General features: G+C 37.7%; 1 protein-coding gene across 1 annotated transcript in view; it reads left to right on the forward strand.

Annotated features, from left to right (window-relative positions):
* DMD (dystrophin) overlaps positions 1-16,576 on the forward strand; it is a 3,625,631-nt gene that overhangs the window by 2,415,072 nt on the left and 1,193,983 nt on the right. The window contains exon 51 of the mRNA XM_082246191.1: positions 6,163-6,383. Coding sequence (XP_082102317.1) covers positions 6,163-6,383 — 221 coding nt within the window. The remainder of the gene's footprint in view (positions 1-6,162; positions 6,384-16,576) is intronic.

Raw genomic sequence — 16,576 nt, forward strand, 5'->3', positions numbered from 1 at the left:
CCAAAAGGTGACATTAGCCTTTAAAATCCATACCAGGCTCAAAGATTTGCTACACCAAAAAAATGCAATTATAAAGAAAACAAAATTGCACTGTTTAAATTGCTAGCAAAGTAAGCTTCTTTGTTACAAAAAAAAAAAAAAAAAAAAAGCACACAGATCCCTCTATGCTGGGGGGGGGGGGGGGGGGGGGCCTTTGCGGTCTGCGTACCATTTTTATTAAAACAAATAAAAATACGAAGCTAGGAGGGAGATGTCATTTGTTGGCAATTTTAAAAACTAACTTTTTTTTTCCTTGTGAATGTCAGTGCTTTAAAGAATCAATGCTACCAAGCAAACAAAATTATTTATTTATTATTTTTTTTTTGCATTGGTACATGTTCTTCAGGAAAGTGCTCACCCCTTATGGTATTTTTTGTCAATCTTTGGCTATTAGCCCACATGGGCATTTTTGATATGATAGACTTGGCTTCAGATTCACACAGCCAGTGACCACCTGTGATGATTGCAGCTGGGCACACACAAAGTGTGTCCAGCCATGATCATTGCAGGTTATCATGAGCTGTGGAAACAGGCATGAATAGCTACAGTCGCCAATAGCCTGTCATTACAGTGTATGGGCATGGCTATTCGCACACAGCTGTCAATCCCAGCAGTAGGAACCCAAAGGTTTTTGCAGCGGAAATTTGCAGTTTGGCAAAACCCCCATGCAAATATGGACTTAAAACTAAGCAGAAAAGTGGAGTAAAAAAACTGTTAGTTAATAAGACCTCTAAATAGTGTATGGCAATGATAATTATTGTTGTGTTTTTCATTAATATTGTGCTTTTTGGGGCAGAAAGGCCATTTAGTTTTAAAAACAGATTTTTGATAAAATGTATTGATTTTATCCAAAATTGGAAAGACAACAGTACTTTGCCACAGCATTTAATTCTTGGAAATACAAATTAAACATTTTTTTTTCTGAGGACAAAAACATGTTTTGCTGCATTACTGTACATAAAAAAAATATTTTATTCAAGCTTGGAGTCAGATTTTTAAAAAGAATTGCAAAGAGCTGGGTTTTTATGCTTAAAACCTAATGTGCTACGTCTTGCATTTTCAGTCTTTTTAGCTGGCCAATAAAGAGTGTGTTCTTAAAGGATACATTCGCCTGTGGGAACATGCTACATGTTTTTTTATAGGATGGAACATGTAACATGTCCCCATTCCTGCAGCCACTACCGATCTGCTCTAGAGAGAGCAAGCCAGGATGATTCTCCTCGAACTCGCTGTCACTATAAAAAAAAAAAAAAAACTAGGCTAGGCGAGGCTCTGCCTGCTTGGCTTCATCATTCATTTACAGAGTTCTGTGAATGAGAGAAACACAACTAACATCAGCCTTTGTGAGTGTCGGCTTGTAGTTCTCAATTAAGTACCAGGGCGCTGTTGAGCACTCTAGGTAGTTCATTGTCTCTTCCTGTCAGTGTGTAACTGCCTGCTCATACGTGGTATGAGCAGACAGCTTATACTGACACTCTGCAGGAGTTTTTTTTTTCTTTTTATGAAGGTGAACTTATCCTTTAACTAAAAACTACTGTTTTTCCTGAAATAAAAAATCATTACATTGGTTAACGGAGCAATCTGCATTTTATGTACACAAATGCTTTTTCCATCTTGTGGATACTCCAGATATTGTGCACATGCATATAAGATAAAATTCAGGAAGGTGCTTTTTTGCACTTACTGTAAGGTATCAACAATCTACCATCTATAATGTAACTTGCTTTACAGCAAAGCACATAATTCAAGTCATGCAACAAGCAGAGCAGCGGATAAAAAATGTAACAAATATAAAATATCTTATTTATAAAATAAACGTGTCTAGGGTGCGGCAGTGTATCACTAGAGCTTTTAACTTCTTTGCATATGATATACATAAGAGAAAAAAAATGAAAAAAGGCACCACCCTGTGGTATATTACTTATAGAAATATTATTATTATTATTATTATTGATATTGAATGTGATAGAAAGATACAGCTGCCATCAATTTTTGGCTAACCAAAAAAACAGATAGAAGTAACAATATGAGGCGCTTTATCACAAAGTGCTAAGTGCTAAAAAAACAGTGATGATATGTGGAGTTTTCAATAAATAATTAAATTCCAATTTCCAATCATTTATAAAGTGCAGAAATCTCATCCCATTCAAAAAAACGTATAAATAATTAAATAAGTAAATACTAAATTCCAATAATTAGTAAAGTGCAGAAATCTCATCCAATTAAAAAAAAAAACTAAGTGCTAAATAAATAATGTTAATAAACACAATATTAAAAAATAATATATAAACTAAATTCCAATAATTCATAAGAGTGCAAAGTATCTTATCAAATTCAAAAACAACATTCAGTCCATAAATTCATAAAGTGCAACAATATTTTATTGTGCAAAAATTCCACCACAAACAAGTGACATAAGGTGCTGAATAGATGTTCATATACTTCATATGCTTCATATGCTTGACAGGTTCCTTCACCCGACAATGTGAGAGTAACTCACCAGAGATCATAGGGCCTCCAGGACCCAGCTCGTTTAATTATAGTGGCAGACTCTTTAGGTGTATAGTAGGTGGATGGTCTCCCTGGGTTCACTATGGATAGGAAGTAGCCTAATCCCCTCAATCAGGATGTAATTGCCTTTTCCCCAGAAGATTAAAAATATATGATTGCGCAATACCTTTAAAAAATGTATTTAACACAACCAATTACAGAGGATAATAACTCACTTTTTTGTGCCCCAAACTTCCTAAAGACGCACTGTTGCGAAATGCATTGAGGTTGTTTTTGTTGATCATTTCCGGTTCGTCACTTCTGTCCACTGTTGGAACGCATTGTGGAATGCACGCTGGTGTCGGGCGTCGTTTGCTCACATAACCCTGCTCTCTGCTTGTTTGGATGTGTGGTATGGAGCTCAAAAAAAGAGTTATTATCCTCTGTAATTGATTGTTTTTGGGAGGTAATTAGATTTAACATAAAAAAAATTCCAGGCAAGCATTAACACATTAAAGATACCAATCACAGACATAATTAAAAATGATTTTTTTTTTTGTTTAAAATACCTCATCGAGAGAAGAATCCACAGTATGAGACTTGAGTAAGCATATGGAATGTTTTTTTTTTTTTTTTTGTAATTGTATTATTCTCTTGTAGCAATTCAGGTAATAGAATTGAAAAACTCCCCTTGGGCCTTTTAGAAAATTCTGTATCAATGTGAATCTGCTGTTAGCCCAACATTCATTAAGTATACATACTCTATATGACTGAACAAAATTATAAGCGCAGCACTTTTGTTTTTGCCCCTATTTTTCATGCTCTGAACTCAAAGATCTAAGAGCCGGTTCACACTGGGGCAACTTGTCAGGTGACCTGGTCGCCTGACAAGTTGCCGTGGGTCGCCTGCCATAGATTAGCACAGGACCCGTTCTAATAGGAGCGACACAAGTCGCTCCGACTTAGAAAAAGGGTCCTGAGCTACTTTAGGGCGACCTGCATTGACTTCAATGATATGAAGTCCGTGCATGCCGCTCCGAGGTCGTCCAGCAAAGTCGGGTCGCGCCTATGTGAACCGGCTCTCAGACTTTTTCTATGTACACAAAAGGCCTATTTCTCTCAAATATTCTTCACAAATCTGTCTACATCCGTATTAGTGAGCACTTCTCCTTTGCCAAGATAATTCATCCATCTCACAGGTGTGGCATTTAAAGATTTTGATTAGACAGCATGATTTTTTGCACAGGTGTGCCTTAGGCTGGCCACAATAAAAGCCACTCTAAAATGTGCAGTTTTACTGTATTAAGGGGGGGTCCAGGGGGGCCTGAAAATCAGTCAGTATCTGGGGTAACCAACATTTGCCTCACGCAGTGCAACACATCTCCTTCACATAGAGTTGATCAGGTTGTTGATTGTGGAATGTTGGTCCCCTCCTCTTCAATGACTGTGCAAAGTTGCTGGATATTGGCAGGACCTGGAACACGCTGTTGTATACACTGATCCAGGGCATCTAAAACATGCTCAATGGGTGACATGTCCGGTGAGTATGCTGGCAATGCAAGAACCAGGATGTTTTCAGCTTCCAGGAATTGTGTACAGATCCTTGCAACATGGGGCTGTGCATTATTATGCTGCAACATGAGGTGATGGTCGTGGATGAATGGCACAACAATGGGCCTCAGGATCTCATCAAGGTATCGCTGTACATTCAAAATGCCATCAATAAAATGCACCTGTGTTTGTTGTCTATAACATACACCTGCTCATACCATAACCCCACTGCCACATGGGCCACTTGATCCACAACGTTGACATCAGCAAACCGCTCATTCACATAAAGCCATCCACGGTATCTGCCATCTGCCCTGTACAGTGAAAACTGGGATTCATCTGTGAAGAGAACATCTATCCAAAGTGCCAGGTGCCATCAAATGTGAGCATTTGCCCACTCAAGTCGGTTATGATGATGAACTGCAGTCAGTTCGAAACCCTGATGAAGACAACAAGCATGCAGATGAGCTTCCCTGTGACCGTTTCTAACAGTTTGTGCAGAAATTCTTTGGCTATCAAAACTGATTAAAGGATCTATAGGGTAGTTGCTAGACACTGCCCGGCAAACACTCACCCAGCGCTTAAGTACTAGTAGGTGTTTCAAAGATTGCAATCAACCTTTAATAATGCAGAAAGTTAACACCCAACTGAATGGCTCTATTCATATTAAACAGCAGCCACTGTACAAATAAAATTATGATAATAAAATGTAATCAACATTCTTAGACAATAACCTCAGTATTAATAATATTCAGCAGCGCTTAAAGATTCTAAATATATTGCATTAGGTCCTGATCTATAACTGTCCATACAAGAAGTCCATGCATAGCATTATTGAATGAATCCTTCTAGGGTTAATTATTGCACATAAATCGGTGAACACCAGATAATCCCAGTGTGCAGAGTGGTTGCTCCTACTGGACTACAATGCACCTCCACCCCACCATTGTGCTCTCCCAATGACAGTGGCACTCACCAGATATTACCAGAACAATGCGCTTTTTTCAAATTGTAGGTGTTGTTTGGAGAGGAGTGGAAATACAATTTGAAAAAAGCGTATTGTTCTGGTAATATCTGGTGAGTGGCCACTGTCATGGGGAGAGCACAACGGTGTGGTGGAGGCGCATTGTAGTCCAGTAGGAACAACCACTCTGCACACTGGGATTATCTGGTGTTCACTGATTTATGTGCAATAATTAACCCTACAAGGATTCATTCAATAATGCTATGCATGGACTGCTTGTATGGACAGTTATAGATCAGGACCTGGTGCAATATATTTAAAATCTTTAAGCGCTGCTGAATGTTATTAATACTGAGGTTATTGCTTAAGAGTGTTAATTACATTTTATTATCATATCAAAACTGATTGTTGCAGCAGCTGTCCAGGTGGCTGGTCTCAGATGATCGTGGTCTGCGGTTGTGAGGCCAGTTGGATGTAGTGCCAAATTCTCTGAAACGCCTTTGGAGACAGCTTACGGTAGAGAAATGAACATTCAATTCACTGGCAACATCTCTGGTGGACATTCTAGCAGTCAGCATGCCGATTGCACGCTTCCTCAAAACTTGCGACATCTGTGGCATTGTGCTATGTGATAAAACTACATTTTAGAGTGGCATTTTATTGTGGCCAACCTAAGGCACACGTGCAATAATCATGCTGTCTAATCAGCAAGTTGATATGCCACACCTGTGAGGTGGATGGATTATTTTGGCAAAGGAGAAGTTCTCACTAACATTATGCAAGAGTGCCTTCTTGTAAGATATGGGATACACAACTTTACAAGCATTCTGCTGTGAGGCTTAGTGACATCATATTTGCCTAGGCAAACAAGGTCTAGGGCATATTTTTTTTCGGTAGGCATGTGTCTTTAAATGTATACTGTGTGTGTGTATATATATATATATATATATATATATATATATAACTATATATATATATATATATATATATATATATATATACAAACTCTTTATATAAAACTGTATATATATATAATTTTGTGCATACAAGCTGAAGGATACAAAAGTGGTGCAATCTGTTTCTAGTCATAAATAAAATAAAAACTAAACTTTTTTCAGGTCCTGAACAAACAGCCTCTGTGGTGACTCAAACTCTGGTAACAACAGGAACAGCGGATATGCCATCTTCACTTCTCTTAGAGGTCCCAGCCTTGGCTGAGTTCAACAAGACATGTGCCGAACTTAAAGACTGGCTCACCCTTCTTGACCGTGTGATAAAGGCACAAATCGTAACAGTAGGAGATGTGGAAGAAATTAATGAAATGATTATCAAACAAAAGGTAAGTGTTATTAATGCAATTTTGTTTCTTTTTTTTTTATTAAACATAAATAAAAACAAAATGATATGAGAAAATCGACATCTATATCACATTTGAATTCTGATGTTAAAATAATTCAGGTATCTTTATTTTTATCGATAATCTGAGATGTCTGATCTGCTCTCTTGTCCCTGTTGCTAAAGAACACTGTTTCACTCAGAAGTTAAGTGCAAAAACACTGCATTATTATTTTAAAAAAAGTAAACTACCATAAAAAATAAATAATAAAAACTGTGAGAGCAGCTATCACTTCACAGTGCAATCCCTGCACTAATATCAATAAATGTATACCTACTAACAGAGAAACACTCCTTACTAAAATTATCAAATGTGGACTCAAAGGTGCATATAAATAACAAAGCACATACATTTGTAAATTTCAGAGCTTTGTGGTTTATATGCACATTTGAGTCCGCATTTGAATAATGGTATTCATTGTTAGTAGGTATACACTGTTTCATCCATACATGAACCCGCTACTGTTTTTTGGTACAGTAAACAAATGTTGCTTTTACCATAAGCCTGATCATTAAAATATGAACTGAACTGATAGCTAATATCTCAGGCACAAAAAGTTTTGGCATCCAAACTTAACAACCTCATACCAAAGAGTACCAACGCTAGCATAGCTGTATTAAAAAAAAAAAAAAAATCGAAATGATCATTTTACTGTGTTTTTCGCAACATGACAAATAGGATATATTTAACCACTTAAGCCCCAGCCCTATTTCGGACACTTTTTGTTTACAAGTTAAAACCAGTATTTTTTCATAGAAAACTACTTAGAACCCCCAAACATTATATATATTTTTTTAGCAAAGACTCTGGAGAATAAAATGTCAGTAATTGCAACATTTTTTGTCACGCGGTATTTGCGCAGCGGTCTTTAAAACGCCATTTTTTTGGGAAAAAATTTGAAAAATCACATTTCACTGCATTTAAAAAATACTAAACAGTAAAGTTAGCCCATTTTTTTGTATATTGTGAAAGATGATGTCACGCCGAGTAAATAGATACCCAACATGTTACGGTTTAAAATTGCGCCCCCCCCCGTGGGATGACGACAAACTACGGTCAATTGAGATCTCAATCTGCAACGATTTAAATTTATTTAACGGTTACCAGTTTATAGTTAGAGTGTAGCTCTTTTTTTTTAATTATTGCCCACGCTCTGACGATCGCGGCGATACCTCACATGTGGGGTTTGAACAGCGATTTCATTCGCGGCTCGACTTGCGTATACGTTTTTTTTTGTGCGCGAGCTAACGCCGACGGGCTGCTAAATTTTTTTTTTCCTATTCATTTTTTCTTTTTTTTAAACTTTATTACAGGTTTTTTAAAAAAAAAATCTGATCACTTTTATTGCTGTCGCAAGCAATGTAAACATCCCTTGTGACACCAATATGCAGTGACAGGTACTCTTTATGGAGGGATCGAGGGTCTAAAAGACCCTAGACCCCTGCACTACACTTCCCTGTATGCAAAATGCCGAAAACTGCATTTTTGCATACAGCCGTTTTTCAAAACTGCCGCCTTTTGCAGCACAGTAACCCGGAAGTGACGTCATGGACGCCGCCTCCGGGTTACGTCATCGGAGACCCGATCAATGCCATTTCCGGCATTCATCTGGACTCCATCCAGCCGGTGGACGTGCCGGCTGGGTGCTCCCGGTGGGACGGGAGCCCAGAGCAAAGCCACGGAAGGCAGCGGGAGGGGGGGGACGTCCCCTCCCACCCCCCGGGTAACGATTGAGCAGCTCCCGAGCCGCATCGGTCATTACCGACGGAAAGCCGGCCGTCGGCTTCAAAACACGGTACCGGGATGATGCCTCTAACTAGAGGCATCATCCCGGTATAACCCCGCAAAGTGTACCGACGTACCGGTACGTTAGAATGCGGTAAGTGGTTAAAAAAGCTGAATGCACATGAAGTCAAATAAATAGAAATGAATTAATAAGTTTCCATACATCACAAATACAATCAGTACCCTCTGAGCTAGGAAGCATTAAGTTTGCCAGATTTGCTAAGCAAATGAGTAAAAGTGGTCCAGTGCATCACTTATCAGTTCACTTCCCTGTCCCATCTTATTAGACCTCTCACATCATAGGAGACATGCATTTTTTCTTTTCTATAACCCACTTCAGCCTCAAAGTCATGCTTTCAGCAAGTTTACATGTCTCAATTAATAAATTCCTGACATGCAGGGGCAGACTGGCAACTTTCAGCCCAGAGGGCAAGTACAAACCAGAGGCCCATGGTGCAGCAACTCGGCCCCCCTCCCACTCTACCTCTTCCCCTCCTCCTCCAGACACATATTCCAGGCTGTAGCGCTGCTTCAGGTACTCTCTACTCACTGGCTGAATCTGGGTTCCCAACTCTTCCAGCAGGGGGCGGTTGGGGGGGCAGCTCGGTTGGGACTGGCTAGAGGAGGACACAGTTTACACCATCCTGCACTTCTTCATCCCACAATCAGTAGGTCAGTGACAGAGACATTTTACTTCTCTTCACCAGGAATCCTTTAGGCATGTCTGTGGCAGAAGAGGTGCAGCCTTTTTACAGGACATCAGAGTGGCCCAGGGGGCATTTGCCCCCCTGCCCCCTGGCCCAGTCCTCCCCTGCTTACATGTCACAATACACAGTAACATTATAATTCTCCAGAAAAGCTGTGGCTTTTATCAGCTTTTAGCTTCCCATCAAGTTATTACTGTAGTAGTCTGCTGCAAGCCAGGGGTAGCATTTCCCCAGTCTCCTCTCTCCCAGTGATCAGACTGCAGCACTGTAGCTTTGTAGCAGGTCCAAAGGTAAGAGGTTACAACAGGGGCTGATCTGTGTCAAAAATTTGTGAAATCAGTCAGAACTACACAGACACTCTGACTTACATTTAAGATGTTGACCCTGAATAATCCCTAAGCAAAGAAGGCTCTATGAATATACCGTATTGTAAGGAAGATTACTGCAATCTATGGGCATGGTAGCAATTGCCTGTCATTATTATTATGCTAGTATCACTTTACATACCAGGGTCCCCATGTTGGAACTGTTGGGGTTCCTGCTGTTTATTCTGCGTACAGTGTTTGAACATTGTTTACTAGTTCACTAATACTACAGTATCTGATGATTTCAATATAAAATAAAATAATGGAGTCCACTGCCTCTAATCACCAGAGGGGCAACTTTTCTATTATTCATGTATCTCTACCAGTGACTACCGTTGGCAATAAAGGTAATATAACCCAATGTTTAATCCTGAATTCACAACACAGTGTTTATGTGACCAGTCACAGCTTTTTTGTTTTGGATGAAGTAGGGTTTTTTTTTTTGTCTGTGGCTCATTAGAGGGATTTTCTTTTACTTCTGGTCCCAAAAATACAACAGGAGCTTCAAAAAAGAGGGAATATCCTCTCTTAAACAGTTGTCACTAGAACAAGTTTAGGTTTGGAGGACCTCCCCCCCACACTTCCTGTTCAAACATTTCCCCTCACTTTTTCTATCAAAGAAAACCTGACAGTGGTTCTAACCATTCCAAATTTATGTTCAAAATGTGTCTTTACAGTATATATATATATATATATATATATATATATATATATATATTAATAACTTTACTGATGTTTAAGCATGCAAACAACAAATGCGACATACTGAACTATGATAAAGAGACTGTGCATCTCAAGAATTACAAATGAAAATACTTCTAACAGATAAAAGGAACCTATGAACAAAGGTTATGTGCATCATAAAACAATAGAACATCAACTTCGGGTATAGACATCAAGATGAAATTTGCTCTCTACCCAAAATTTTCATTGCTTATCAAATGAGCCCTGTGAAGTGTTCATATGCAAGAACATTTTCTTAAATCTGTACTGAATATTCACCAGATCTAAAACTTCAGAGTGGTTGGGTGCTAGCTTCTTGGTCCAATGCCTTGCTATCACTGTTTTAGCTGCAAAAAGGATATGAAATATTACTGTTCTAAAAGTACCATGAAACCTATCAATACCCAAGTGGAGAGCGTTCAGTTTGGTCAGGTCCCCAGTGATCTCTGATATGATGGAAAAAAAAATGTGTCTCCAAAAGCTGGTGAGGCTCTTGCATGTCCAGAAGATTTGGATAAGAATACCAACATGTCCACATACCCTCCAAAAAAGGGGGGAGTGGGATGCAGAGAACTTTGCAAGCTGATAGGGTGTCAGATACTAACGAGTGATTCATTTTTGAACTTGTTCCCAGTGGGAGATGTAATGAGACATAGAGTAAGTACATCTTAGTGCTGAGGAACATTGCTCTGTGGTAAAGGACTGATTGAGGTCAGTTTCCCATTTTATTATTGGAGGGGTTTTGTTGAACACCTACTTATGTTGAAGAGTGTTGTAAAAGAGAGAGGTGCCCTCTTGTGTAGAGTTTGGAGACTGCAGGAACTGCCATATATTTATTGGATCTCTATGTTGGGAGGAAACATTAACACATTTTCATGTTTTTAAAATTATTAAAGAATACTTTTATCTTTTTCAACTTGCTTTTATATGCTGAGGAAAAAACACTTGTTTGTCCTAAGAGTATGTTTGCCAGGTGTCAAGTAGCTAGACGCATCACATTCCTTGGTCTATAATATATATGTTTGGAAGGCAAAAAACGTGGGATTTTAACAGAGCAAAGAGACCCAAGGTTAAAAAATATAACAGAATTTTATTGAAAATATTTCTAGTTAAAATTCCATCCTGGAAATCAATTGACTTTTTTATTGTGTATATTTTGGCTAAAAGTTATGGAGACTTTAATATAAATATTTGTGCTTTTGATTTTTTCAATTACATTTTACAAGCAGACTGGCTCCTTGTCTGGGCAAGCTTGCTTTGTCATTTTACTACTCTGATGTAAATAGGAGCATAAATGTTCATCTCTAATTGCTTCATTGGGTTAGTAAATACTATTATTCTTTGCTTGACTTCTACCAAAAAAACATTTTAAAATACCTCAAAGTCAAATGTTTGTGCACTCCATTTACAAAGCATTGCATGGATTTGCAAAGTCAGCACAGAAAGCCCTCGCAGAAAATGGAATTATTAATGATGTAGTAAATCATTATGCTCTTATAAAAGTTGTTTTTTTTGTTCTATAGGTTTATATTTGTATCTAGCCACTTCATCAGTTGTTATATGTCTGATTCTTATACAAAATGTTCTTAAAGATTTTCACTAAAATATAATGTATGCGCTTTTTTTTCCCTTATTAACATTACCTTTAACCATGTGACTGAAATTTTGCTGGAAATAAATGGTCATTATGGCAAATCACGATCATTAAAGCTTAGTGAGTTAATCCTAATGACATGTATTAAATTGCACATTTCTCAAAATTACTAATTCTGGCAGGCAGTATTTTTTTTAACTCAATCCCACTGCCTCCTTCATTGCACAAGCAAAGGCTGTAGCAGTTTCATAAGATGCAATTAAAATGACCTTTTCCTCTGTTAAGGTTTATATCGCAGGTAATTTGTAATACTGGAGAAGCCATGAGAAACACATTGACAATAAGGTCACGTAAGGGTCTTTTACACACAATTTGCGGTAGAGTATACCAGTCTCACTGATTTGCCATGTTGTTAACAAAAATGTTCTATTTGAACCTCTCACCTTATTGTAAGTATGGTATTGTGGAGACTACTGATGCATGCCCCACTGCTAGTAATACAAACTGTCTTGTTTTCGTGCATGATGAATCCAACTGAAATTGTCTCCCATTTGGGCTGCATAGTAAGAATATGTTCCTAGATAATTTGAAATGTAGTTATTTAGTATTATTAAAGCCTAGACATTTATCTGCATTCTCTTACATTGCTATTTATTCTTGGACAGGCCAGGATTACAAACAGTTGTAAAAGTGAGCTGGGATTATTACAGGGGACTCAGAAAAAAATCCTATTTTGTAAGGATTATCAGAAATCTATAATTCTTCAAAACCTCCCCTTCATCATGATTGCTGCCCACTAGAACCTGTGTAAACTTGCTGCATAGTGGTACAGTTGTCCTATGGGGCCTATTAACACTTTACCGGTATAATGAATGGCTCTCTATTTTGAATGACATCCAGACACCTTAAGGCAATGCAGCTCTATTGCTCATGGGTTGCAGAGCACCAAAATGCATGGTAACTGCATTGCCAAAAATGCCTATTTACAGTATATTTGGATGTTTTAGTGTGTTGGCTGCCCATTAATGGGAGTGGGCTGCCCTAATGCAAAGCTTATTAATGTGAAAAATCCCTACGACCGGCTGTATGTGAAAAAACTATTACTTTTCTATATTATTGTGTATTCTCGAAGGCAGACAGTGTAAGTACCCAATTTTGAACTGGTATCAGTCTCTTGTCTCTTGATATGACTCCTCACTGTTCTGCTTTGTCACTGCCCAGTCACAGGCCATCAGCAGGGAGATGACCTAGCAATATGTCTTGACTGTGGTAGAGAAAAGTCAGGTCACCAACATTATTTTGCTATGTGAAATTTAAACCTCGTCCTTTTTTATATTTATTCACCTGAAGTTCATATTTAAAGTAAATCTTGGCATTACTTTATAATTGTAGGTGCTTGCCATCCCATGCTTTTATTATTGTAATAAATATATTGAATTGAATATTATGCTGTGTTATTTACTATGCTACTGCAGTCAGTTGCCTTCCCTGCTTAACAATTATTATTCCCTGCTTAACAATTGTTATAATGAGATGTAGGCCTCATTTGAAAGTACATGAACATATGCTAATTATTTACATCAAGTTGATTTCTTTCACATATTCAATGGATTCCGGAAGACACTAACATAACTTCTGTACAATCAGATTGGCTTTTGAAGATATGTGCCGCACTTGTACTATAAATTGGTCAAATTATTAAAATAATAATAATTATTATTATTATAATCAACAAATGTAACTTCACAAAACATAAAAAGTGGACAATAAGCATACAAGTTTTGTTAGATTCTTCCATTTTATTAGAAAGGTTTTTTTATATATAAACTGTAACTGAAATATTTTATTCTCAAGGTGAAGGCACCTGGTCTTTGTATTAAGGAGCCCTATATGAAATGAAGACGCCTGCTGCCCTTTTTTATTTTTATGGTAAAGTACCCAAAAAATGCAAATTATATCAATGAAAAAATGGGCGCTGGCAATAGTATGGGCTTATGGAATTGTTTTATATGGTTGTTGTGGTTGTGATGGAAATCTTGGTCATTATCTATATTTTGGATAAATCCTGGTAAATGTGCTAATGTCCTTTATCCAATTAAAGTGCAACCTATGTATAAATATGGGTATAAATTAAAAAATAATACCTTAAATAAACTTATTGGTAAAAATCAAATATTTTGTCACAAGCAATGTGCAATATATGTGACTTTCTGTGAAAACAAAAATAAAATGAGTGACACAAAAAGTCACATATATTGCACATTGCTTGTGACAAAATATTTGATTTTTAACAATAAGTTTATTTAAGGTATTATTATTTAATTTATACCCATATTTATACACTGGTTGCACAGCCATATAAAACAATTCCATAAGCCCATACTATTGCCAGCGCCCATTTTTTCATTGATATCATTTGTAACTGAAATATACTACAACTACAATATACTGTAAGCACTGCATGAATATTTGTGAAATTTATTCAAATTGCTCTTAAATGTATTGAGAAATGCTTTACAAGAGCCAAAGTGAGCTACTGCTTAATGTGATACTAAAGTCAAATCGTTTTTCCTTATAATAAAAAAGAGGAAAAGAGGTTATTTTTACCTGTTCTGTGTAAAGAGAATGCACAGATCAGCTGCTTTTGTGACCCCCCCCCTCACTGGTGTTGTCCCAAGTGCCCCCCAGCAAGCCGCAAATGGAGGAGAACTGTTGCAGGTTGGGACAGCGCTGGATCAATGGGACAAGCCAGGTAAATGTTTAGGGACAAGGGGAACATTTTTTTTACCTTTATAGACACATTGCATTGAGGTAGAAAATGTTGTGACTTTAGAACCACTTTAATAAAGGCAAGTCAACCTTTTGTGGTGGGGATTAGCCACTGGAGGAACTGGTTCTGATTTACTAAAAGTGTATAATTGTGTAAAGCAGGACTTTGGCAAAAAACAATTGACAAAAGAAAGTTAATAGCCCATACAATTAGAAAATAAAAATTACGCTTTTGTGGGAAAAAAAAACATTTTTATTCCAGAGCTGTCCTCTGCAGTACTTCTTTTCTGCCACCAGATATTCCCACTCATCTAGGCTGAATGACAGCCAGCATTATTCAACCTACTTATTTTGAGTCCTAGCTGTCATGATGAACCCATCCCAGCCTATGACTGGAAACAGTCATAGAAGAAGCACAGCTATGAACTCATCTTTTGGTCACTCTATTTTCTCCCCCAGTAGGATGTTTTTTTTCAGCACTTGAACTGATTTTCTCCTTGTGCTGCTTCTTCCTCTCCAGTCTAAAGCCCCGTACACACGTACCGATTGTCGGCCGTAAATATTCGGCCAACGTCCGATCGGCCGATTGTCGGCTTGTTAGTATGATGCTTCCGACAACCGACTGTGACTTTTCGGCCGAACAAAATCTGGTGTGCATGCTATAAAATTTTTGTTGGCCAACACCAGAACGGCCGATTGTTTGTCAGTCAGTACAGATTTCGGCCGACAAAAGCCAGATGAGCAAGACTGGGCATGCTCAGAGAAGAAAATACACACGGAAAGTTAACCATCACATGACATCACTTCTGAAGTTGGTTGTTGTTGACCGACAAAATTCGTGTGCAGTCTTGAGTACTTTTCAACCAACACGACAGCACTGGACAAAAGACGGCCGATCGTTCGGCCGACAATGGGTACGTGTGTACGGGGCTTTAGTTCTCTTGTATTGGGGGATTGCAAGAGACTGATACCAATTCTGATTTAGGAACCTACATTGTTTGCATTTAAAAGGGTTATATTTAACAGTGTAATAGTAATTACATAGCTGCACTCATTTGTGTATTTTATTCGGCCAACATTTCAGCTTTAACTTGTCTGTTGACTGCACACTCTTGTTTAGTGCATATCCTTTTTTGCAATGGGTCAGGCGTATGTGCTACACATGCTTAAGCCCTGTACATATAGGCTGAATGCTGGCCGTCATTGGCTGGTTAAAAAAAAACTGCCAAAATTCAGGCCATGTGTAAGCCAGCCGGTGCAACATGCTGGAAAAGCATCAGTTGACCAGCTCCCGATCAGCACTCACAGCCAATGGGGAGATGGTTATGCTTGGGTGGGATGGGTATGCTTTGAATTTTTACATGTTATTATTTACATGTTGAGTTTGAGTCCTGTAAATATGATTGCCACATAGCATTATCACTAATGATATTATTATGTGATATTGATATTGTGAGACAGTTTTTTTCTGTACTGATGTGTTTTAGAACAACATTTTTAATACTTAAAGTTTAAAAGGACATATATGCTCAAAAATATAAAACAGAGAAAACCAGGAGCTTTATTGTGTGATAATGTTTTTTCAGTAATTAGAATTAATGTGTTTGCACATTTACAGCAAACACTCCCAAAGAGCATTATAATTAAGCAGCCTAGAGAAAAACTAATGACTCTACTTATTGCTTTGAAAGTTATTAATCTTTACAAATGTAAAGAAATTCATTGAGGTTATTTTGGGTAGCTAGATAGATCTTTTACAACTTTAATCAGTGTCTATAATTTGCCTTCACATAATCCTTTTAATAAAAGGATGGGTTTCTTGGATGAAACCATTTATACAGTACAGGTCTTAACAACAATGATTTTAAACCTTGTAGATGCAGAGGCTATACCAACAGGTCTATTACTATGTATGCATTGCATGTATTTGCCTAGAAGCTCCTTCTGCATATAAATTACCTGTATATATATTATATACACATCAAAAGTGCACTTATTTGTGCTAAATATTTGGATTTATAAACTGGCTTAGATATTATCACTTACCCGTATGATGAATTGCTAGGGTCTAGTTTTTTTCTTAAAGCTGAACTCTGGGAATATAACTCTTACAGTGGAGAACCTCAGCACTGCAAGGGTAAATGTTCTATTCTTCTAGGAAAACAGAGAAAGTACATGTTTCCTTATCCCTTG

This window comes from Pelophylax lessonae (genome assembly GCF_965119305.1).
Source record: "Pelophylax lessonae genome assembly, chromosome: 2".
Classification (NCBI taxonomy): domain Eukaryota; kingdom Metazoa; phylum Chordata; class Amphibia; order Anura; family Ranidae; genus Pelophylax; species Pelophylax lessonae.